The sequence below is a fragment of the Panthera leo genome, chromosome A2, assembly GCF_018350215.1.
Source record: "Panthera leo isolate Ple1 chromosome A2, P.leo_Ple1_pat1.1, whole genome shotgun sequence".
NCBI lineage: Eukaryota > Metazoa > Chordata > Mammalia > Carnivora > Felidae > Panthera > Panthera leo.
The window spans coordinates 140444065-140468294 of NC_056680.1; the positions used below are offsets into that span (position 1 = coordinate 140444065).

General features: G+C 37.5%; 1 protein-coding gene and 1 long non-coding RNA gene across 10 annotated transcripts in view; both read right to left on the minus strand.

Moving 5' to 3' along the window:
* The window catches only part of LOC122210704, a 36891-nt gene extending 18845 nt beyond the window's left edge, over positions 1-18046 (minus strand). For 2 of the 5 annotated variants that reach the window (XR_006198186.1, XR_006198187.1), the window contains exons 1-5: positions 17341-18046; positions 15510-15661; positions 12034-12254; positions 6910-7052; positions 3610-3751 (exon numbers count right to left, since the gene is read on the minus strand). This is a non-coding gene — a long non-coding RNA (uncharacterized LOC122210704). Of the gene's footprint in view, positions 1-3609; positions 3752-6909; positions 7053-12033; positions 12342-15509; positions 15662-17340 lie in introns of all 5 variants that reach the window. The other 3 variants (XR_006198190.1, XR_006198189.1, XR_006198188.1) reach the window with 3 other exon arrangements.
* A 632-nt stretch (positions 18047-18678) lies between these two features.
* POT1 (protection of telomeres 1) overlaps positions 18679-24230 on the minus strand; it is an 80050-nt gene continuing 74498 nt past the window's right edge. For all 5 annotated transcript variants that reach the window (XM_042923587.1, XM_042923595.1, XM_042923570.1 and 2 more), the window contains 3 exons: positions 23590-23681; positions 21843-21948; positions 18679-19816 (listed from right to left, as the gene is read on the minus strand). In XM_042923587.1, coding sequence (XP_042779521.1) covers positions 19704-19816; positions 21843-21948; positions 23590-23681 — 311 coding nt within the window. In that variant the 3' untranslated portion in view covers positions 18679-19703. The remainder of the gene's footprint in view (positions 19817-21842; positions 21949-23589; positions 23682-24230) is intronic.

Here is a 24230-nt window from a genome sequence, read left to right on the forward strand (position 1 = left end):
TTGCAGTAGCTACCCTCACTTTCAAGATTCCAGCTCCTGTCAGAGAAGCCCTCTAGCTTCATGCTTCATACAGTAACCCATGGCCACGGGCTACCATCATACCTCTTGCTCCTTTGTCCTTCAGTCTGCAAATGGCGGGAGCTTTGATTTTGCCAATGTTTGGAGAGCCTCTTTGGCTCTGGATAGCTTCTCAGCAATTTCCATCACCCATTCCATCCATTTCCTACACTAAATTCTTTATTTTAAATACTGAGAATGGTTTCTTTTTCTCACTTGGTCCCTAAACAATAGCACTCTGCTAGTGGAGTACAGTAACACTGTCTTTTTATTTTTCTTAAAAATTTTTCTTTTTAAAATAGATCAGTAAAAACCCATGTAGACACACACACTAAAAAGCGGTGATAACATTTTTAAGACGTTCTGACTAAAATGTCGCTTAAAGTCATCATGCTCTGCTAACACTAAATTCTTTAACCAGATATATATAAGAAAGAAACTGTAAGACCACCAGTATTGTATGTAGTAGATGAAATACATCTAAATCAAAAACAGGAAGATGATCTATGGAATCAAAGAGCTCAAACATACATTTTAGATTCATGGTCAAGTGAATTATCCTAATCATTAAGAGATTAAAATTGCAATAAACAGGACGCGTTTCTTGAGGTTTGTCTGATTCTTAAGTTTGAATATAGTTCTTACATGTTTAATGGTTTACAGATTGGTTTACAGATAATTAAATGCAAAGAATCTTCCGGGGTAACCATATGAATCAGAGAAAGGATAGCTACACCTTAAACAACTGCATGAGCCCCAGTTTGGAGGAGCCTAGAACCATTATTATGGCCATCTTTTCCTAAAAAGCTATGTTGTTTGCCTAAGTGGATTATGAGATTGTAAATTCTTAGCATTTCCTTTGTAAAGTCAATCACACAATGCCTGCTGCATAGTAGATGCTAAAAGATGTATTACGACACATGATTCAATAAATGAATTCACATGGCCTGGTAGATACATATTCTGTTTGCCTAAAATTGCTACAAGAAACATTGCAGGCAGTCCAGAATTGCAGTAAAACTATGTAAGAGCTTTTAATAACTTTCAAGTTAACCAAAATCCCAAACTTGAGGTTATAAATGGGAAGGGAAAAAATGGATAGTCTCATAGACCCACTCAGGCTTACTGATGAGAGATGAAGACAAGAAGACCTAATTCTTTCTTATCCATATTTTTAGCAAACGTGCCATTAACTGAACTTTAACTACAGGAAGCACAAGTTTTTATTTTTAAATTTGTAATAATAAAAATAAATTTGTAGATAGTCTAACACATTAAAAAAATCTATTCCCATTTATTTGGGGATTTTTTGGTGGTCCCACAAGACTTAAATGTTTAAGTAGTCACATTAAGAACTGTTTTAGAAACAGGGGTGCCTGGGTGGCTCAGTCGGTTGAGCTCCGACTTCGGCTCAGGTCATGATCTCACAGTCTGTGAGTTCAAGACCCGTGTCGGGCTCCGTGCTGACAGCTCAGAGCCTGGAGCCTGCTTCGGATTCTGTGTCTCCCTCTCTCTCTGCCCCTCCCCTGCTCACGCTCTGTCTCTGTCTCTCTCTCAAAAATAAATAAACATTAAAAAAAAATTTTAGAAAAAGAACTGTTTTAGAAACAGATCAGCATGTATTGCATAGAAAAATCACACAGCCTTATTTTAAGAACCTCTCTTAGGTCTTTAAAACCAGTGCATGAAAAGGGCAGAAGTTTAAAAGGAGGCAAAGAACTCAGAACACCCTGGCCCTCATGGCACACATCAGCCTCAAGACAGCATCATGAAGTCCTGCTTCCCTCCACCCTCAGGAGTAGGTGTCATATGTATGTATGTATGTATGTATGTATGTATGTATGTATGTGTGTGTGTGTGTATGTATGCTTTTAATTTTAGCAAGAGTGGGGGGGGCGGGGGGAGAGGAGCAGAGGGAGAGAGAGAGAATCTTATGCAGGCTCCAGACTCTGCACAGAGCCTCACACAGGGCTGGATCCCACAACCCTGAGATCATGACCTGAGCCAAAATCAAAAGTTGGAGGCTCAACTGACTGAGCTACCCAGGTGCCCTGGGGGGCGCCCGGATGGCTCAGTCGGTTAAGAGTTCAACTTTTGATTTTGGCTCAGGTCCTGATCCCAGAGTCGTGGTTTCGGGGCCCTTGTCAGGCTCCATGCTGAACATAGAGCTTGCTTAAGATTCTCTCTCTCTCTCTCTCTCTCTCTCTCTCTCTCTCTCTCTCTCTCTCCCTCTCTCTCTCCCCCACTGCCCCCTCCCTCCCCTTGCATATCCGTGCTCTCTCTCTAAAATAATAATAATAAAAAGACCACAATCCTAACCTGCAATGCAGAATGCATAAAAAGGAGAAAGGAGATGGATTATAACTTTCTATGGATAGACCTCCAATATCTTGATAATATACACCTCAAGGCACTCTGGCTTTACATCCCCTTTACCCTCCCCATAAACCCTCCAAGTTCTCCTAAGTATTATGCAAAAGTCTTTGGACAAAAAAGTCTTTGCTTCCTGTTCAGTCAATGCTCCCCTGAGGAAATGAAATGCAGAACTCAGATTTACTTAAATTGTGGGTGGTCAGGGGGTAAAGAAGAAACATAAATCATAATCTTGAAACATTATCTAGCCTCAACAATATTTAAGAAAACTTATGATTTGAGGGTAATTAAATTTTGTTCTGCCAATTTACTCAGTTGTTTTGATTTGTTCTAATAAATTTCCAGTTAATGCTTGGATTTTCTAATATCATAGAATGTTTTGCATATATTTATATTTTGTTTTCCTTCTCTGTGTTTATACTACTGGGTCTGCTTCATAACTTCATACATTGGCCATAACTTCCAGAATCTTAAGAAGGTATAGAATTGTTTCACATTCTTGTATTTTTTTAAATAAAACAAAAAGGTTTCACATAATTCTCTATTAGTTATGATATTTATGATGTTGACCCCAGTTATGAAGGAGATATCCTTTATCATAAGAGATTGATAGAAAGGAACAGAAACTTCAGTTATAGACAAAATATGCAGGATTTTTTCTTTGTTTTTGTTCAGTTTTTACACATGATAGATGTGGCATTCTAGAAAACTGGGAAAATTGCAATTTTACCCCATGTCTTACACCAAAATAATCTTGGTAGATCAAAGATATAAAATCAAAGAATTAGACTATAAAAGTATTTGAATAAAATTACAAATATGGTTTTCTTAGAGGTCTAAGAAATTTCTACATATAATAACCAGAAAGTATAAAAGAGATTAATGAATGTAACTTCACAATAAAATTATTTTGCATGACAAATAAAACCCCTGAGCAAACTGAAAATGACAAATGACAAATAGGAAAGAATGGAAGAGGTTCAGACCCATTTCTAATAATAGGAATGCCCTGATAGAAAAGTGGGCAACATTCATGATAAAGACAAATGCATTTGAAAAGAACCTCAGCATTGCCATAAATCAAATTTAAGCAAAAATGAGTTTAAGTCAAGGAAATTATAAAGTCATGAAATTTGGTAATATGACTGACATTGTTTGAATTCTAGTACTGCCACTTACTAGCTACGCAAAGTCGCTTAACACTTTGGTGCTCTGGTTCCTTCATTTGATAAATCCATTCCAGTCACACAGGGATCCATCCGCCCATATGCCGTCATGTTATCTGTAGCGAAGTGTCACTTTCCTCATGGCTGTCATGTGGCTGAAATTAATTGATATATATAAAACACTTAGCACAGTGCCTGGCACACAGGTACTCAATGGCAGATAACTGAAAGATTTAAAATTGTAAATTGATTAGGAATGAACGCAGCTGCAAATAGCAAAAACAAAAACAAAAATAAAAGTTCAAGCAAATGGGAATCCATTTTTCATACGGAACAGTAAGTCCAGAGGTGGGATATTAGTTCAGCTTCCCAAAGATGCTATCGGGGACACAGGCTCTTTTTTGATGTTGTACTCGACAATCTTCAGTGTGGAGGTCTCTGTACTCATAGTTATTGCCTCATGATTCTAGAGTGATGCTGTATCTTTGGGTATCACCTCTCCATTAGAAAACAGGAAAAAGCAGGAAGGAGCAAAAGGCATAAAATTAGAGTGGGGTGCCAGCTCAGCTTCTCTCTTATCAGGAAAGCAAACCCCTAAAATAGTAAACTCTTACTTACATCTATGACTCAGAAATGTATCACATGGTCATCACTAGCTCCAATGTAGTGGAGAGAAGGGGCTAGTAGATGGGTATTGGGTCCATCAACCAATTCTCCCCATAAAGGCAACAGTGAAAAAAAACCAAAACACTTAGCAGTGGCTTTCACCTTCACTGCTCCTCCACCCCATACCTCCTCCCCACCCCAGCCTCTGACAAACACCAACCTCTTTTTTGTATCTATGAAGTTTGTTTCTGGGAACCCTATAATGGGAATATTATGCTTGATGATGTCACCGGGTTCCCTAAGTCTATTTTCGTTTATTACTATTATTTGTCTCTCTCCTGTTCAGCCGGATCGCTCTCCATTGCTCTGTCCTCCAGGTCGCTCATTGATTCTTCTGCTTCCTCCAGTCTATTTCCTCCATGTAGTCTATTTTTAATTTCACTTATTTTTTCATCTCTGGTTCTTTTTTGTTTCCTGTTTTGTTGAGGGTCTCACTGAAGTCCTCTACTCTTCTGTCGAGCCCAGTGCATATCTTCATGACCATTGCTTTAAATTCTTTATCAGGCATATTGGTCATCTGTTTCATTTAGATGTTTGCTGTGATTTTGTCCTGTTCTTTCATTTGAGACATATTCCATTGTCTCATTTTGTCTAACTCTCTGTGTTTCTGTTAGCAAAGTCGGCTAGGTTTCCTGATCTTGAAACTAGCAGCCTTATGAAGAAGAGGCCTGTAGTGTCCTGAAGAGCAATGTCTCCTATTAATTAGAACTTGGCACTTCAAGGGTGTCTCCTATGTGTGTTGTGTGTACCCTGCTATTGTGGCTGAGACGCATTTGCCTTCGGTACTGTCATTTGCGATGGCTTTCTTTGCCTGTTGGGGGCATTTCTGTCCCTGTGTTAATGGGCCAGTCTGGGGCCACCTTGGGCTTGAGTTTAGTCACACCAGGCATTTGCCAGAGATGCAGCTGCACTGGACTTCAGGGTCCTTCAGGGCACTTTTCCTGTGTTGTCCCCTTGAGAAATCTTTGGTGTGAGGGGCCTGCAGTCATACCAGATGTCTGGCTCCAGCCCGCCACTGAGGCCTCAGTCAGACTGGTATGTGTGGTTATCTTCCCCTTTCCACAGGGCAGGAGTCACTTTGAAGCTGTGCTGGCCGCCGTCAGGGCTGCTTGCATGCTGCCAGACTTGTGACACCACTTTGGATGGGCTCCACCCAATGGTGTATTGGAGGGAGCAGGACTACTGGAGAACATGAGGGTACACGGTGTTAAAGTCTGCACGGATCTGTTGTGGAGGGGACTTGGAGCCACTTTAGAAAACTCCAGGGTTGGAGAGGTGAGTGACCAGGAGACCATGGGGGTGGGCTCATGGTGCCACAAGGTCCTTGCTGGTTTGCCGTGTGAGGGGAGAGCTCCCGCTAGGTGCTGGTTTGGAGAGAGCATGTCCACAGCACAGAATGGGGATGGGCACACTGTTAGCAAGCTAGGTGGTGTGGTGGCACTGAGCTGCTTCCTGCAGGCGTCTGTGTGTTCAGGCTGGGAGGTAGGCAGGGGAGGGGGGGGGGAATAGCGCCCACCAACTTCTTTGTTCCCGAAGTCTTCCAAAGTTCCCTGCTCCTCCAGCACATGCTCCGAGATTAGGAAACAAATGTCCCTCCAGTATGGCCCGGGCGTTTTTCAAACTACTGCTTCTATGCTGTATCTCTGAGGGGCTGTTGTGCTCTCTCTTTATGGGCAGGGACTCAGTTTCCTCACTGCTCCCCCAGGGAAGAGCCTATTCATTTTTAAAGTTCACATGTTAAGCTCCATGGATTGTTAGGCCCTTCTGCTTTTCAAAGCCAAATGTCATGGAGGTTCGTCTTCCCTGTGCCGGTGGTGCCTGGTTTGAGGATCTTATCCTCCCCGCTGTATGCACACGCGGCATCCCTCTCTCCCATTGACAGGTCCGTTTGGCTCCCGACCGCATGTCTGCCCTTCCCACCCACTTTGACGTGGCCTCTTCTCTACACTTAGCTGTGGGGGGTTTGTTCTGCCAGGCTTCTGGTCATCTTCTGAGTTATTTACACGAATATGGGTGTTTTTAGTTGCATCCACGGGATGAGCTTGGGATCTTCCTACTCCACCATCTTCCCTGGAAATCCTAATCTGATTCATTTTAATCAAATAATCTCTCATTTCTAAGAAAAGGTCATGAAAGAAGAGAATGACATACTAGAGAGAACCCGAGTTTCAAGTAAATACATTAAGAGCATGGAGAGAGGTCTCATCAATTGTGATGTGTGGTGAGAAACATATGAGGAGGACTTATTTGATGTGATGAAGGTGTTAACTAATGCTATGGAAGTAATTATTTTGTAATATGTAGGTGTATCAATATACATCGTACACCTTACATTTACACAAAGTTATGTCTGGACTTTAAAAAAGGATGACAACCATCAATCTAAATTAGACTATCTCTGCCTCTGCCTATTTGAAATAAAATCAACCACAACACATTTTTTCTTACATGAAGGTACACATCCATAAAGTATTTATTTTGCTATTTTGTCCTACTACTACAGAAGCCCAAAATCTGGCATTTAGGACAAAGTTGCAAATAATCTTTGTTATTTTAATTTGTGGAGGAAATTTAAAGGCCAAATATATTTGCATGTGAGATCTGAAAGTGAAGGTTTCTAAAACCTTGAGAAGAGTTTTCTGCTGACCTTAATGAAAGTGGTTTGCACTGATTTTACGACAAATAAATACCCTGAGAAGCTTCACAGGAGCATCTTCTTTAATTCTTACAAAAGTTCACTACAGAAGACAGGTAGTTAATAGTGCTTCAAAAGATGACAAATATCTGAACCTGGAAAAAAAAAATGCAGCCCAAGGAAGCAGAGTCATTTATGGTAGATCGCACACTAAGTTAATGCCAGAACCAATAAGACATTTCAGTCCAGCTGACTTTTCTCAGTTATAAGAACATTCTGGGCCTAGTAGAGATTTCCATTCTTCTTTGGAATCTCAAAGAGAGTTGCTCAATTTGTTCTTGATAATCATAGTGGATGATGAGTTATTATTCTGACACAGCAGATATTCATGCATATGTGTTAAATGAAAGGACAAAAGAGACCACATAAACTACTCAGTAAAATTCACTTTCGAGACTAAAACTATGGAATCAAACGTTCCTAAACTTATCTGAATTCATGTCTGGTTTTCAAATTTTAGATGAATAATGACTTTCCAATTGATAATTTTCTTTCTTTTTGTTGCTCTTGTTTTAGACTATTTGCTTTATCAGGGTAAGGCAGGGCAAGAGCAAGGACAATTTGGTTTGGGTTTAATGCCAGACTAATCTCATTGAACTTAGGATACTTTTACTCAGATTTATTTGGGATCAAAAGGAGTTGCTCTCTAAAGAGATATATGGATAGTGGCTATACAGCAAAACTGATTAGTATTCTGACATTCTCCATCATACTCATGACTCAAATGTTATGCATCTGATGTATACTGATATGTATACTGATACAAAGTCAGTATTTTAAAGCTTGAAGTCGAAAGCACATCTCTGTTACATGTGTAATAAGTTTCTGTTTAGCATTCACAAGCCCCAAATCCATCCTCTTTTCCTTTTGGAAAGCAATTTCAAATAGATTTCATATGGAGGAATAAACAAATCCAAAGTATACAAACCACATACATCTGATCAGAATCAGTGAAACAAAAATTTGAGTATTGCAGAAAAGATCAAATGGATTGTTTTCTGCCTATCAAATCCAAAACTGCTAACGTGAAGGCAATGACATATATCAATTATCATAATTTTGTGAGGAAGGCTTAAATGGCCTACTGCCATTTAAGCAGTAAGTGAAGACTTCTAAGATCTAAAGTCACAAATGTAAGTGTTGATTTTTATTATCTCTGTAGCGTGATTTTGATGATTTTTTTAAGGTGGGAGCAAAATTTAATCATTGAGTTCACAACTAAAAAGGCAGCAAAAATTCCTGTCAAATCTTTTAATATTAACTTGAACTTCTATTCATCCATAAAGTCCTAACAAAATTAACCTTCTCATCACTAAGGACATAAGAAATAATAAATTCTGCTTAACGTTAAGCTTATGAAAAATATGTTGGGGCGCCTGGGTGGCGCAGTCGGTTAAGCGTCCGACTTCAGCCAGGTCACGATCTCGCGGTCCGTGAGTTCGAGCCCCGCGTCAGGCTCTGGGCTGATGGCTCGGAGCCTGGAGCCTGTTTCCGATTCTGTGTCTCCCTCTCTCTCTGACCCTCCCCCGTTCATGCTCTGTCTCTCTCTGTCCCAAAAATAAATAAAAAACGTTGAAAAAAAAATTTAAAAAAAAAAAAAAATATGTGACTTATTTTACATAATGTTAACTTAAAACCGGCAATTGTTTCCTTGAATTATGCAATACATTGAGAAGCCCAGTGGAATCAAGAGTTTTTCTAAGGAAAATTATGAATTGATAATTAAACTATTTGGGATTTTTAGCATAATTAAAAGTGACAGACCATGCACAGTATTTGACTTATTGAATAGATACTAAATTAGCGATTTTACACAAATTCTGGATAGCCAAAGCATTAGTAATATTCTAGAGTTCTTCTATTTTTCTATCAATTCTCCCTAGAAACATTTGACTATATGTTTCTAGCACCAGAGTGCTCTTTGCATTAGTTTCGTTCTTTATCTTAGAGAGTAGCAACATGTGGTGGAGACTATCATAAATGCTATGCTACACTGAGATTGCTTTTCTTCAGCTGCTTAAGAAAATAACTTTTATTCTGCTAGGGTCTTCCTTGAATATGCATGAAGCGAATAAAGTTACAAAAACATGTTTATGCTGTAGTCTGAATATGAGTTGATACATGATCCTGCTAGGATTCGGAGAAGTCAAGTCAGGTTTAAAAAAGGAAACAGACACCAAAATCCCAAACCGTTAGCACTCTGACTGGTTCTGCCTGTACTATTTGGCATGCGTATGATTTTGAGGGAAGGGACGGTCTTATTTACTGCTGCTATCCCAGTTCTCATCACAGAGCTCTGAACAAGGTAAATTCTCAGTGAAATTTGATCATTGAATAAATACATAGACACACAGACTGAACTGGGGTCAAACTGTTGATATACTTTTTTCATGCAACAATAAATAGAAGAATTTTCTAAGTATTCCAAAACATGATCTTTGAAGTTTGCATTATACTCTTTTTTTTTTTTTTAAGGTGATCGGTAATTTATCTAATCAGCATTCTGGGGACATTATAGTTGTTTCCATTTTTTTTTAAACATCATTTTTTGGGCATTACAGTCATTCTCAATTTTTTGCAGATCGTAAAAGAGGAAAAACTGGCATATAGGGGACAATTTTTTTAAAGTTTTAACTTTGTGCCACTAAATAACCTTACAGAAAAAGTTCAACTCCTAACACTATAAGAGGCTATTTTTTTCTTTTTTAATATATCTTCAGAAAAAATTTCTAATACAAAGATGGGAACACATGAGCACAATAGTTTTTATTATTTTCATTGGAGGATGGACCGTTTGAAGGTTTCCTCATAATCCTCTAAACTAGAAGAGGTAGACTCTAAATAAACATTGTAATATCATATTCATCGCTTTATCCACTTAACTCAAACCACATTCCACACACCTAGAATTGTATTTGCAAATTCTTTCTACAAACGGAGAAAATCAAATTAATCATTGCTCCAAGGTTGGAGGAGGTACACAGGAGAATCTGGAGCAGATCAATACCACCAATCTGGCCTCTGTGTAAGTGCACTATAAATTGTAAAGGGTCATTCGAATGTACACTATTATTTCTTTAAGTCTGTAATTTTCCATTTAAAATATCACCTACTTCCTAAATGAACTGCCAGGGAACCTAAACAATATTAATGATTACATTTTGGTTTGCCAGAACACTAGTGTTTGACCCACCCACTACAGATTAAAATCAAGAGTAAAAACAAAACAAAAACAATAGAAACAACTCCACTCAGATGAAGGAGGAGCTAAGTAATTGATTTGCCTCTTCCTTAAAATACTGAAATGACTGTGGATGACTTAAAGTTTTCCAAGAAAGATCTTTCAGATGCCAAAGAGAAATTCTCACTTTGGAAGAGGAAAGAAATGATTTTAAGCATCATCTGGTTGACTGGTTTACAGTCTGAATTTGTGAACTATTGGAGGGCATTAGAAAAGTAATAGGTAGAACGTAAGGTTCTTAAACTATTTTCAACATTACAAAAAGCTTTAAAAATTGTACAATCACCCATGAGAAATCTGGGCTGATTCCTTACTTTTGCTTAGGATTAGTTGAATTCAGTGATTAGCACTAGTTGTATTAAATCAGACCCAGAGGTACATATCAGGTCCTGAATGTTTGCAGAGTTGGCTTCCTTTATAATTAAAGGGAAGAAACTGGATAACGCCATGTGGTTTGACCTCCTCTGCCGTGATCCTGCGGGTGTAGTCTGTCTGAAAGATTTGTCTTACTACCTTAGGATAACCAAATGTTGTATCATCAAGCCTAAGGAATACATGCAAGCCAGGTTTCAGTAAATTTTAAGTACGTAACATGTGTCCTCTTTATAAGAACCAAATCTTACTTTCTGAGGCAGATAAATTATGGTATGCGTCACATGCCCTTTTTGTGATCTTAGAGTAGAAAGCAATTTTGCACATTCAATACTGGAAATTGAGTGCTTTCAAATAGGTGTCAGTTATGGTCTGTGGAACCATAAAATAAGCATTAAAGTAGCTCACCAAATATCCTGGCATAAAAAATGCATTTTGATTTGCATTTAGATTTAACTAAAACCATAGGGACTCAACACTTGTAGTGTATTACATCATTATTCTTTGTTTAACTTTCTGTTACAAGAAGAGACAGGTACATAGAGTCATAGAAGCTCATTCCAAAATTAGATCTTACCAAATATTAGCTAAAAACTTTCCTGATGACTTTCCGAAAAACAACTAATAGCTAGTCAATGGCACTAAATATAACCACTTCTGAGTGACAAAAACACTGGGAAATCCATAGCTTTACTTGTATTTTAGTTTTAACTGACTCAAAGAAACCAAAGAGACTTTTATAAACAGACTATACTGCCCAATAATTTCCCCGTGAAATTTCCCCATGACATTTTCTTCCATCTCTACCATTGTTTCAGAGCTGTGTTTTCTCAACGGAACAAGAATATTTTCATTCTTTTCTAGCGCTTGCACACTGTGCTATTTTCAGATTCCTCCCCTTGTTACTCAGTCAAGCTAGCCCCTATTTTAAAATAAGTATCAGCCCTACTGGTACATAATGATGGATATTTCTCTTGAATTTATTTTATTTCTCTTATTTCTCCCAGTAAGAATGAGATATTTGAGAAAATGGGATTTGAAAAAAATAAAACTATCCAAAATGACCATCTCAGGAGAGGATCCTTTGGTCAGTTGGTCCACTGCCATTCACTCCATTCCGTTCCCATATAGGTAGCAGCTTCACTAGATTGGGCCTGAAATGACCCGAGGATGTAGCTGTTTCCCTTTGTCACCACTGCAGCTGGGTTTGCTTGGAAGTTAAGGAATCAGCAAAGTAGAATAGAATAAATCTCAAGTCTTCTTTGTAAGAGAAGAGCAATAAAGATGATCGGTTTTTGTCACCAAAACTTAGTAATACTATCTAATCCTTTATGAGGATTTCCTAAGTGCCAGATTCTAAGTGTTTTACATATATAATTTGAATTCATTTACGGGGGGCCCCTCCATGATCTTCTGAAGGGAGCACTATTACTACTCACAGTTTCCAAGAGAAGGTAACCAACCTGCCTAAGGTCAAAAAGCCAGTGAGAAGTGCAGCCGGAGATTGAATCCATGCAGTCTTAAACAACAGCTGAGGGTGACATCCAAGGATCTGATGCTTTGAGAGCTCTTTCCCCAGATGATTACAATATGAAGCCAAGGTTAAGAAGCACTGACTGGTCCAGATTCCATATCAAGGTACTTCAGCTCAAATGCTTTCAGGATCAGGCAGGTAATACAATGTCTGAAGCAAGCAGATATAGATCCCATACTCTAATTTCTATAATAATGGTACTAAATCTTATACCTGCAAAGGAATCACCTGTGGAGACTGTTAAAAATGCAAATTATTAAGCCTCAGCCTCATAAAATCTTCGTTCGATCTATATCAAAATTATCTTGGTTTTATTTTTAAGCACAAATTTCTGAGTCCCTGGTAACCACTGCTCTAAAATCACCTTACGTGCTAATACATTCTAGTAGTCTCAGATTTTGAGTTGGGCTCTCAAATATGAGATGATCACTTTATTCATTCTAGAAATATTTCTTGAGCATCTGTTATAAAAAAGGAACTTCTAGGCACTGGGTAAACATCAGGGAACAAATCTAACACCTTCCCCAAGGAGCTCATATGCTGCTAGGGAAGGGAAACAGAGTACAAGTGAATAAATGTATGTTATGTAAGTACAATGGAGAAAAGTCAGTTGGAGGGGGGCATGATGGAATCGAATGGTCTTTTACATGGTCAGGGGTAGACTTTCTGAATTAGGTCACATTGGTACAAAGGATGTGAGAGAGTGAATCATGGAACCTGGAATAGCTCAACAATGTCCAGACTAAAGTGACAACAGAAAGTACAAAGCCTGTGAAGGGGAAGTTTACTGGTATGTTGAAAAAACAAGGAGACCAGTGTTTGGACAGGAGAGGAGAAAGGTCATGTCAGGGAGGTAGAAAGGAAATGGATCACATGGTGGTGAAGGCCACGGTAATCTCAACTCTGCGTGACATTAGAAAACACTGGAAAATGACATTATCTGCCTTACATTTTAATGGGTCAGCCTAGCTATGTATAGAGGATAGATATAGTTTGTGGGGAAGCTGTAGGAGCAGGAAGACCAATTGGGAAAGTAAGGCTGTAGTCCAGGCAAGGGAAGATGGTAGCATGGCCAGCATGGTAGTAGAGGAAGTGGTAAGTAGTCAAAATCTGGAGATACTTTAAAGAGTGCATCCTGATGATTTTTCAAATGGACTGGATGTGGGCCATGAATGAAAGAGAGGGATCAAGGATGACTAGATCTAACGTTTGGGAATTTAGCTTAGGAAATTTGGTATAGGTAAAATACCCTCTCAGCAAATTCCCAGTTAGTTGGACACCGGTGTGAAGCTTGTTTTACTTAGGACTTAAGCAACACTTCCCATGAAGCACTGAGGGTGAAATATGGGAGTACACATCTTCCAAACGACTGTGATTCATTAAAACCCGTATTCTTCCGGACATTAAACACTAAAAACAAGACAACTCTTTCATTACCTGTAACAACAATAGGAAAAGGTAAGAAAAGCTAATTTTCTCAATGATATTTATATCAGAAGAGAACTGATTTAATACCAGAAAAATACAAGTCTGTCCTGTAGTAATTAATGCTTCTAATAATTCTTGAGCATGTGGAGATACTGCAAACATTTTACATTCATCATTAGTAATAAAAACAAAACAAGAAAGTGCCTCAAGGAAGAGCCAAAAAGTGGACAGCCAGTGGAAAATTCCCTTGCTCTATTTCTTCCACCTGCAGAGTTTACATCCTACCATTTTGGAACAAATTTCTGCATTTTAAAATAACCATCACTACAAAAAGACATTGTTGTTCAGTGTGCCTAGTATAAAAATCCACCTTGTTACTCTTAATATTGAGATAAATAAAAGGCTTGTATCTCCTAATAAGATGATAACTTTGTGAATAAGAGCCATGAAATCTGTTGCATTTTCATGTATGAGTTTTGTTCAAAACCCATAGCTTAGGTTTTATAACTATCCCATATGTTAGGGATAATGAGTTAATAGCTACTCCTCTATTTAGCTCTTGTCCTCTTGCCCTATTTCTAAAGATTGTGTCTCATGTCTGTCTTTTATTGTAAACCACGTGAAATCCTTTATGGCGACAGACACCATATGAATAATAAATGAATATAAATGTATCAGCTGACTTTTAAATACATACCTATTTTGTACTCTGTATTCTTTTGCTTAACCTCCATTCAAGCTTTGATCATTGTGCAGAAATACTTGCCAATGATTCCAAAATTTAAGTATTAAGCTTATTGCTCCTGAACCTCATCTAATGGGAATGAACACATAGGATTCTTAACCAACCAAATAAAAGCCACCACCATGCCTATCCACTGCAAGCTATGTTTTCATGTGACTCACAAATGAATACTTTTGATTTTCAAATGTGTTGCCTTTTCTATTTACTGTTATGGAAGTCTGAGACAGAAAGTCATTTAAGAGGTAGCTAAACTTGATACAAGTTTTACATTCTAAAAGGACTTTGCCCTCTAATAGAGGACAAAAAATCTGCTGAGGAAGAGAGTCATATGTAAAAACAAATTGGCTTTTATCTGGGAGTTCCTATGTTTTTTTTTTTGTTTGTTTTGTTTTTTAAGTAGGCCTCCTTCCCAGCCCAGAGCCCAATGTGGGACCCAAACCCATGACCCTGAAATCAAGACCTGCGCTGAGATCAAGAGTTGGAAGCCTGAGTGAGCACCCCCAGGCGCCCCTGGGAGTTCATATTTCAAAGAAGGGAACAATCATTCTGAAGGTATAGAAAACAAAAAAAGGATATACCATAGATTTAAGGTTGTATATAAAAGGGTACTTGTTTAGAAACTGTTAACAATATTTGATGGAATATATTAACAGATAATAAGGTATTTAACAAATACACGCTCCAAATCTTCAGAATGTTGTGAACAGATGAAATAAAAGAACCTTTTCACTCAAGCTGAAAATGTCTTTCTTTGGTAGTTGTGGACTAGGTTGTTAGGAAAATTCTAACGTAGTACCCTGCAAAGTGAATTCAAAGTAGAGAATAAAAGCAGCACGTGTGCTCACACACACATATGCACACACTGTACCAATGTGCCTTTATGGCCTAGATTTCAAGGGGAAAAAATAGACATTAAGATGTTGCTACAGTCCAAAAATAGCAGAGGAGTCTCTGAACTATCCACGTTTCATCAGTTGGAGCATCTGAGGGAGAGCTCCCATATACATTAATGCATTATACTTATCACTGTAATTGATACCTAACACTTCTCAACCCATCAAAAGCAGTCCTAAATGGAAGGACATTTATCTCCATGTAAGATGACCATCACTTCGAAACCTTACATGATCTCAAATTTCGTAACAGCTTAAATCACTTTCTGCAGAGAAAAATAATATGTGGTGCTACTAATTCACTTCCTGGCTGCCAAGGCAAGATACGATCTCACATACCTGAACACACTGGTGACTTCCTGTTTAGTGAGTTCTGATACTATTTCCAAGTATCAGAGGGAAGAGAAGGAATATCACTAGGCCCAGATTTTACTAGCTGACTAGTTCTTTTTCCGGAAGTGGGTAGAAGGCTTTGACACCATCCAGAGATCCTGAAGGGCAAGCACAGAAGAGAGATCTTTATTTCCTCTAAAATGATGCTTTACAACTTTAGGGTGACTCATCATAGCCATCATAGCACCTTTCTCATAATGAAAAGCATTACAGGAGGCATTCTCCTTTCTTACATTAACATACATGTGTATATATACACATACATAAACAAACATATATATTATGTATACGTAAACATATGTACATGTATGTGTATATATACACATATATACACATAAATATATACATATATACACACATATATACATATATGTGTATATATACACATATATGTATATATGTGTGTATATGTATATATATACACATATATATACACACATATATATATATTACAATGAATCTTTTAAAGCATATTTCAAGACAGTTCTGTCACGGCAGAGTCCTAATCTGTACTAGAAGTTGGGTAGGACTCCAAAATTCTGATCACCTAAGAACCAACCGCCAGTGGATACAGTGAAACCAGGTCCCAGGGGCTTCAGATTTATTTAAAAGGAAAATAACACCAAAAAACCCCAAAAAACAAAAATACAGACTAAAATAATAACAAAATATTATTATTAATAAGTATAAGGCAACAAAGCCAACAAAATAGGTAACAATAAAAATATAAAATTCCAAAACTGTCACAATAATAGAAATACATAAACAGACCCAAAACCACGACAAAAATAGGTCAAATAATCAGAGAATTCCCACTAAAAAGTTACTTATGCTGAGTAATTAAAAACAAGTTTCTCCTATGTGTATTGACATAAAAAAACAAACTCTATAAAAGTGACAAAAGCAAGTTGCAGAAATATATGTATAACATGATGTTATTTTTAAAACGTATGTATACACATATTTACACATTCTTAGGGAAAACAGTCTGGAAAAGCATACACCACATAGTTAAAAGTAGATTGCTTTGGGGTACTAGTTAAGAGTCAGAATTAGTCCAACTTCATATACTTTGTTGCTTCAATATTTACAAATGCATACTGGTTTCATTTTACAAAATTCTGGATAAAAACAAAACTTGATGAAACACATCGTCAAAATTTAAAACAGTGAAAACAATAAGAATCTAGCTATTTCACCAGATCCCAAGGAAAGCTTCCAGAAAGTGTAGAAGAGAATTGGCTGGAACGAGAGTCACAAGTCGTGACAAACTCATGCTTTAACTTTGGAAACCAAACAGCACAGCCGGTGAAGGATTCTGGTCCATCCCTGTGACCTGCAAAAGTGGCAGCACGGGACATAGATGGACTCAAAACCTGGGCAGCCGGTGCCCTAGTGCGTGGAGACGGCTTTCTCAAGGAGACAGAGGGGTCTTCAGCTCCTATTTCAACACTAGTCTTTCTATATTCATTCAGAAACAACTCCCGAAGTGCAACATGACCAGGGGTTTAAAAAAAAAAAAAAAGAGGGGGAATGATGCATTGCATCTCGGCCTGTAGAGTTCCCCCAAAGAAAGCAGTAAAATGGAGGGTAGGGACAGAGGAAAGAGCGTGTGAGCAGTACACTTCTCATTACTGTATAATCAACTGCCTCAGACTGTCTAGGCTACGCCTTCTCTTCCTCCCATGAAACAGTGCAGGGGCTATAAGAGACAGTCTGGTAGTATCTAATGGATGCTGCAGGGACTGGAAATTGAGCAAAGAGGCTGTACACAAACCATTTTCTTAAATTTATGTAATTTTGAGTCTGACCGGAAAGGTACCAGGATTCACATGGACAATAAAGAGGACATGGCTCAAATCAGGGCACAATGAACTACTGTCTACTTGTTGCTCCAGAAATAGAATTCTCCTAGCATTCTGGATTCCTGATTCAGGTATGGCGCATGCATCACAGCTGGACAAACACTAGGTGTTGACAGAACTCTTCTTGTTTGTTCAAAGCTAAAAAGTTAAAAAAGAAAACAAATGATGACAACGTGGGGGGCTATTTAAAAACAGAAAAGAGAGAAGTGACCTATCACTGTAAAGACTCATATGAGGCATCTGACTTTGATAACTTGGAGCGAGCACTGTGACCTGCCCTACCTTCTGACCTCTCCTCTTCTGGGCATTTCCTGTAGAGAAACTGGCTCTCTCACCTTTGTATCCTCAGTATACCATTGGTACTGAAATCTACTCATCTATACGGTTCTTAAAACATTTCCCTGAAGATGTTTTGAACCAAGTGATTATATCCCCCCAAAAAGCAGCATCAGCTTCTTTCACCATCTCCAAAAAGCTGGTAATTCAGTGATGGGAGATGGGTCGTTAGGTTGGGGGATGGGCTAATTTACTCAGGAACTAGAACTTGGAGTTATTGGGGCACTTGGGTGGCTCAGTCGATTAAGCATCCAACTCTTGATTTCAGCTCAGGTCATGACCTCACAGCCTGCAAGTTCAAGCTCCACGTTGGGCTTTGGGCTGGGCATGAGGCACTGTCAGTGTGGAGCCTGTTTGGGATTCTCTGACTCCCTCTCTCTCTGCCCCTCCCCTGCTTGCTCTCTCTCTCTCTCTCTCATAATAAATAAACATTAAAAAAATAATTTAGAGTTATTATAAACACAGGAAATCAGGTATTTGACCCTTTTTGCCAATAAAATGTTAAAAGCTTTTTGATAGGGTAAGAAAATGTAACACTGACTCCTCTCATAATCTGCTTCCAACGTCATTTCAAATATTTAAGAGAGGACGCAGTTGTAGAAAACCCATGCTAGCTTTTGCCCCAGAATCCTAGAGTGGTTAGCAGAACAGCCTCTGAACACAGATTACCTGAATGAGAGTACTGACTAGCATATTGTGTGAACTTAGTGAAGTCAGCTTCTCAATCAAGTTTTATCAGGAAATCAGTTTTATTAGGCAAATGGGTTTTTATGAAACTCAAATATATGTTGAATGCTTTGTACAGTACCTAGTGTATAGACGGTCCTAAATATCTATTATAGTGACATTCCTGCTTTCTTTGCCTCCAATCATGTCTCAACTCAACACAGGGCAAACAAAGAAAACAGCTGAAATATGTGCGTTAATTTATTCTTCACTGATACTGAACTAGGCAGATCTGTATGTCTTAGTCTTTACCAAATAATATACATAAATCTATACATACATACAAATATATGGAAGTATTTGTATAAAACTGAATATTCATGATTTTGAACTTCACAAACACTGTCAGGTAAAAAGTGGACTATGATACTGAGTTAATATCTCATTTTGTGTTCAACCTGAAATATAAGTACACATTACATAAGACTTAAAAAATGGTAATATAAGTCACTAACATTATAAATCTGACTGCTTTATTAGATCGAGGTGGAATGCAATAACTTCATGTAGAGAAACGAAACGAGCAATCAAAAGAACATAATTCAGGTCTTAAGAAATGGATTTATCCTAAATTGGTCAATAGTACCGAAAGAAAGCAATTCTGCCACGTACACTTAAAGTAAATCATTCCTTTAAGTATGCTGTAGCTCACTCAGAAGAGCACTTCTCAACAAGAGTGCTTGTTTAAGCAGATCCCTTTGTACAAAACAAAACAAAACGACTCAGCTGCTACACCCCTCGCACTCAGTAAAAGCTGAGTAATTTAATGTAAGGACATTTTCTAACCCCATACCTGTGCTAAAATCATTAACACTGCTGATACAAAAATCAGGGCAGGAAAGAAGGAAGGCCTAGGATGATGACTGGCAGAGAAATCAGTGGCTGACATATGGAAAAAACAAACTTAGAGCAGGATAACAAAACAGCTTCTCTGAAAGGGCTGCAAGGGGTAAATGAAAACACAGTCCTTATTTCGTCCACTTCTTCCTTTATATCCCTAGCAGCCATCATACTGGAAATTTTGAGCAACGGGACCATTTTTAACTTACCCACAAGTAGGCATTTGATAACACAATGTCTATTTGCCAAAAGAATTTTAAATTGTGGTTAAAGTAGAAAATAAACTATACAGCTAAATCTTTATAATAATCTCACAGAAAATGATGTTTTCTAAAATTATAGTATTTTACATGTGCTAAGCTAAATGACAATATTAGATTAGATCTTCCGCAACTGTGGTGTCAAAAATCTGATAGCAAATCTGCTGCTCTGTTCCGCTTGTGACATTATACGACTTGATGAGGCACTCCAACCATGGGTATGCATCTACAGATGAGAAAAAATGTTATTTATGCATTAAAACTAAACAAATATCTCTAAAATAGGTAGCTGAGCATAATGATTAGCTAGAAAAATTAACATATTTAATTTAGCTGGAGAAGTAAATAAAATACACTTACCAAATATATTATTATCTATGCTTACAAACACACACTGGGTTCATGTTATTATTGTGTAACAATCCTAACTAATCTTTTCCCCCACAGGACACAATAATTAAATGTGGAGTTTCCCAAATGTCTGATCGCAAAGGTAGCAGCCATCTCATTCCCATTCTTTATTTCTTTATTCTTTATTTCTGCTGATTGCTTCCTGACCTCCCCAGGTGTTTTTTTTTTCTTTTTTTCTTGGTTGACTGCAAAGAAAGTGAACCCCAAGTTCACATCAGCTCAGGCCCTTAACACCTGTCTAGCTGAAACTCCCCATCAATTTCCAAGCACTTAGTCCAGACAATGCAGATGCTATTCCCAAGCTCTGATTATGACCACAGTAAATCTATTTAAAACTTCTAGAAAAGTTTCTTAGGCTTCTTCAAGTTCAACTTTGAAATATACTTAATATAGTCAATCTTGGCAAGAGTCGAGCAAGATAGGCACTCTACTGCTGGAAGAACTATAAATAGGTAAAAATATTCTTGAAAAGCAATCTGGCAGCATGTATCAAAAGCCTACCAAACCCATCCTTTTTGATATGGCAGTTTTATTTCCAGAATCTATCCAAAAGAATTGAAACTAAAAATTAAAACTGACACCAAATAAAAAGTGTGTAAATTAAACCTTGTTAAGATGTATAAAAAGCTATCTTTCTGGAACTGTTATAAAATGCAAAGACTGACCAGGGGAAAATAAAGTCTGATTAAAAATAACCTATAAGGGGCACCTGGGTGGCTCACTGGGTTAAGTGTTCGACTTTTGGTTTTTGGCTCAGGTCATGAGGTCATGATCTTGCGGTTTGTGAGTTGGAGCCCCGCATCGGGCTCTGTGCCAACGGTGCAGACCCTGCTTGGGATTCTCTCTCCCTCTCTCTCCGCCTCTTCCCTGCTTATGCTCTTTCTTTCTCTCAAAATAAACTTAAAAAAAAAAATAATAATAACCTCTAAAAGGTAAACTGACAGCAGCTAAATCTGCAGCTGGTAAAATTTGTTACCGATGAAAAATTGTTAATAGTGTCAAACTAACTAACTATGAGAGGGATTTGCAAACTTCAATGTAAACAGAAATAATGACCACAAAAGGAAAACTCAGTGGCAGTAGATGGAATCAATACAATTTGACCTGAAGATCTGGTTGATTAATCAAATGTTATCCAGAGAACAACTAAAGTAAATAAAAATAATTAGTAAAATAAAAACGCATACAATCTGACACTAGTTAATATTAATAGAACATTTATGAATGAGGGGCACCTGGGTGACTCAGTAAGTTGAGGTCTGACTCTTGATTTCGGCTCAGGTCATGATCTCACAGTTTGTGGGATCGAGCCCCATGTCAGCCTCTGCACTGACAGCTTGGAGCCCACTTGGGATTCTTTCTCTCCTCTCTCTGCCTCTCCTGCACTCATGTTCTCTCTCTCTCCCTCAGTAAATAAACATTTGAAAAAGAGAGAGAGAGAAAGAAAATTCATGAATGAATTACACTGGCTGTATGTAGTCTGTTACACAAAAATGTTTCTTCTCAAAATTTCATATTTGTTGGTATAATTTCAATGAAAATGCTTGTATACGTAAACGTCGTATCAAATGTGCTTGTGATCAAGCAAAACTGCCTCCTTTTGTTATATTTCAAAAATATTTTCTAAATCTTTTCATTTCAGGAATTATGATTCTTACCTATCTTCTCCCTGCCAATGTCTTCATGAAAAGACAAATCAGACAATAATTTACTTAGTACTTTGTAACAGTATTCAGATTTTAAAGTTTTTCCAACCCCTATGTCTACAGATTCGATATGTGCTAGGTAGGTATTATTTCAAGAAAAAGAATGAATGAGATTGTTAAAATATTAGTGCCTACCAATTTTTGTTCCTGAAGGACAAAACATGCCCATGATCATTTCCATACTTTGCTGCAGGTCATCATTGATGAGGATTTCTGACGCTGGGATCTGGAAGAATTTGTCCTTAAAAAAAAATTACAGGAGAAAATAGGAAACTATATTAATCTTTTTAAAAAGCCATAATTAATATAAAAGCATTTCAATATCACCTAATTAAAATAATCTAGACTATTTCACTCTGTGAAGATTGTAGACTTCATAAACTAGAGTTCTAGTCTAAACTCTAAAATCTGGTTTACTACTTTAATCTAAAAACAGCATTGATATATATATATATATATACACATATATACACACATATATACATACACATATATAAATATATATTTATACATATATAAATATATTTATACATATAGATGTGTATGTATATATGTATATATATAAATGAAAGTAAGAATAGTAATTAGAAAAGAGTGAGGCTTATCATTCTTTGTGTACAGGAAAAAAATCTAGTGTTAAATTTAAAAGAGTATAACGTATAGTGTATATTTAATTTTTCTCTCCTCGATCAGATTATAAGTTATACTTTCTTAAAAGAAGAAAGGGATCTTGTTTGCTTTTGTTCGCTGCTAAATCCCCATCACATACAACAGTATCTGGCACATAGCAGGTGCTCATTAAATATTTATTCAATAAATGGACCAATGAACTGTTTTGGCAAGAGAAAACATTCTCTCAAACCTACCCCAGATTGTTTCCCAACGTGTGTAGTAAACCAATTTGACCTTACTGCGAAAAGAAATCTGGTCTTTGCCCTTGGCTCCTGGAAATCACCTCTAAGCCCTTGGAATATCAGGCCTGTTAGGAATGTCTTTGTCCTACTAGCTAAGTCTATCAGCGTGATTTAGGGCACAAAGTTTGGGGCATGTGGTATTAGCTCGATCTCTGGAAGGACTGAAACCAGATGAGCCTATGGGCTGTCTACATGTCTCTACCATGACTACATGATGGAGCCCCAATAAAAACTCTAGCCACCAAGACTTGGCTTGTGGAATCACAAGGCTTCCCTGGCTGGCAGTACCGCTTGTGTCCTGTTTCACTTCACTGCTAGGCTGGTAACGCTGGCTGCTACTCCACAGCAAAGGGCAACTGGAAGCCCCATGTCTGGAACTTCTTGGACTCTGCCCTACGTACCTCTTCCCTTGGATGATTTTAATTTGTATTCTTTAGGTGTAACAAACAATAATAGCAGAATAACTTCCAGTAAGTTCCATGAGTCTTTCTAGGGGAGTATCAAAACTAAGGTGGTCCTGAGAACTCCCAAACTTAGAACTGTTGTTAGAAATGAGAGAAGTTTGTGGATAGCTCTCCAGCTTCGTATGCTATAACCATCTCTCCTCCAAAGTAACTTCATTCCCTCTACTACGGAAATGTGGAGACTCCAAAAACCTGGTAAAATGCTGCTTAGACAATGTCCAGAAGGTGCAGCCATACCTCTGCCTTTGGCTCCTGGAGTAAAACTTCTGAAGACTCTCTCCTCAAATTCCTATTCTTTGATTTTTCATTATTTGGATATTAAATTTACAGAGTCAGATCGGAACAGGATAAATATACAGACAATTCAAGATTTATGTGCTTGCATTTTATTTGTTCTTCTAAGTTGCCTTAAATCCTCTCAGTAATAAAGTTGGTATGAATAAACATATTAAAATCAAAAACATATTGTTAGTGAAAAATATCTACACTCCCTCTGTTACTTACAGAATCCATGAGATAAGCTTCCAGTACCCCTGTTCCATCATCAAGAATAAATGTCATCACAAACACATGTTGAAGGGGTACAATACCCAGCACTAGTGAAGGAAGAAAAGATCAAACCATATGAATCTTCTATTCTTTATGATCAAAGTAAGATAAAAATTGTTTTATGATGTTAATTTTGTTTACTAAAATAATTTGAGATTAAAAAAAATACGCCTTTTGTTCTCTAGTAACAATATATTAAGCTCATTTAGCAGGTTCACTTTGGAATATTAAACCATACCTATGTAGTGACAATGACTCATGAGCAATTCTACCTTTTTGATTAAATATTAATATAAGGTATCTTTACAATGAGTTGATAACTTGATAGAAAACACAAAAACGAATTCATGAACTACAGTTCACTACGTTAGCCACATGAAAGACAAAATTAAAATACCAGAATGTTCTAAAAAGAATAGCATGTGGCTCACTATTTATGATTTTGTAAAATGTTTCTCCCCTTTATATTATAAACAAAAGGATCACGTATGTCTTAAGAGATCTCATCTGGTTGAATGGCCAAAAATGTCAGAATACGGGATTGAATAATTTGGTAAGATGAGGAAAAAGAAATTGAAGAGATACTAAATTATACA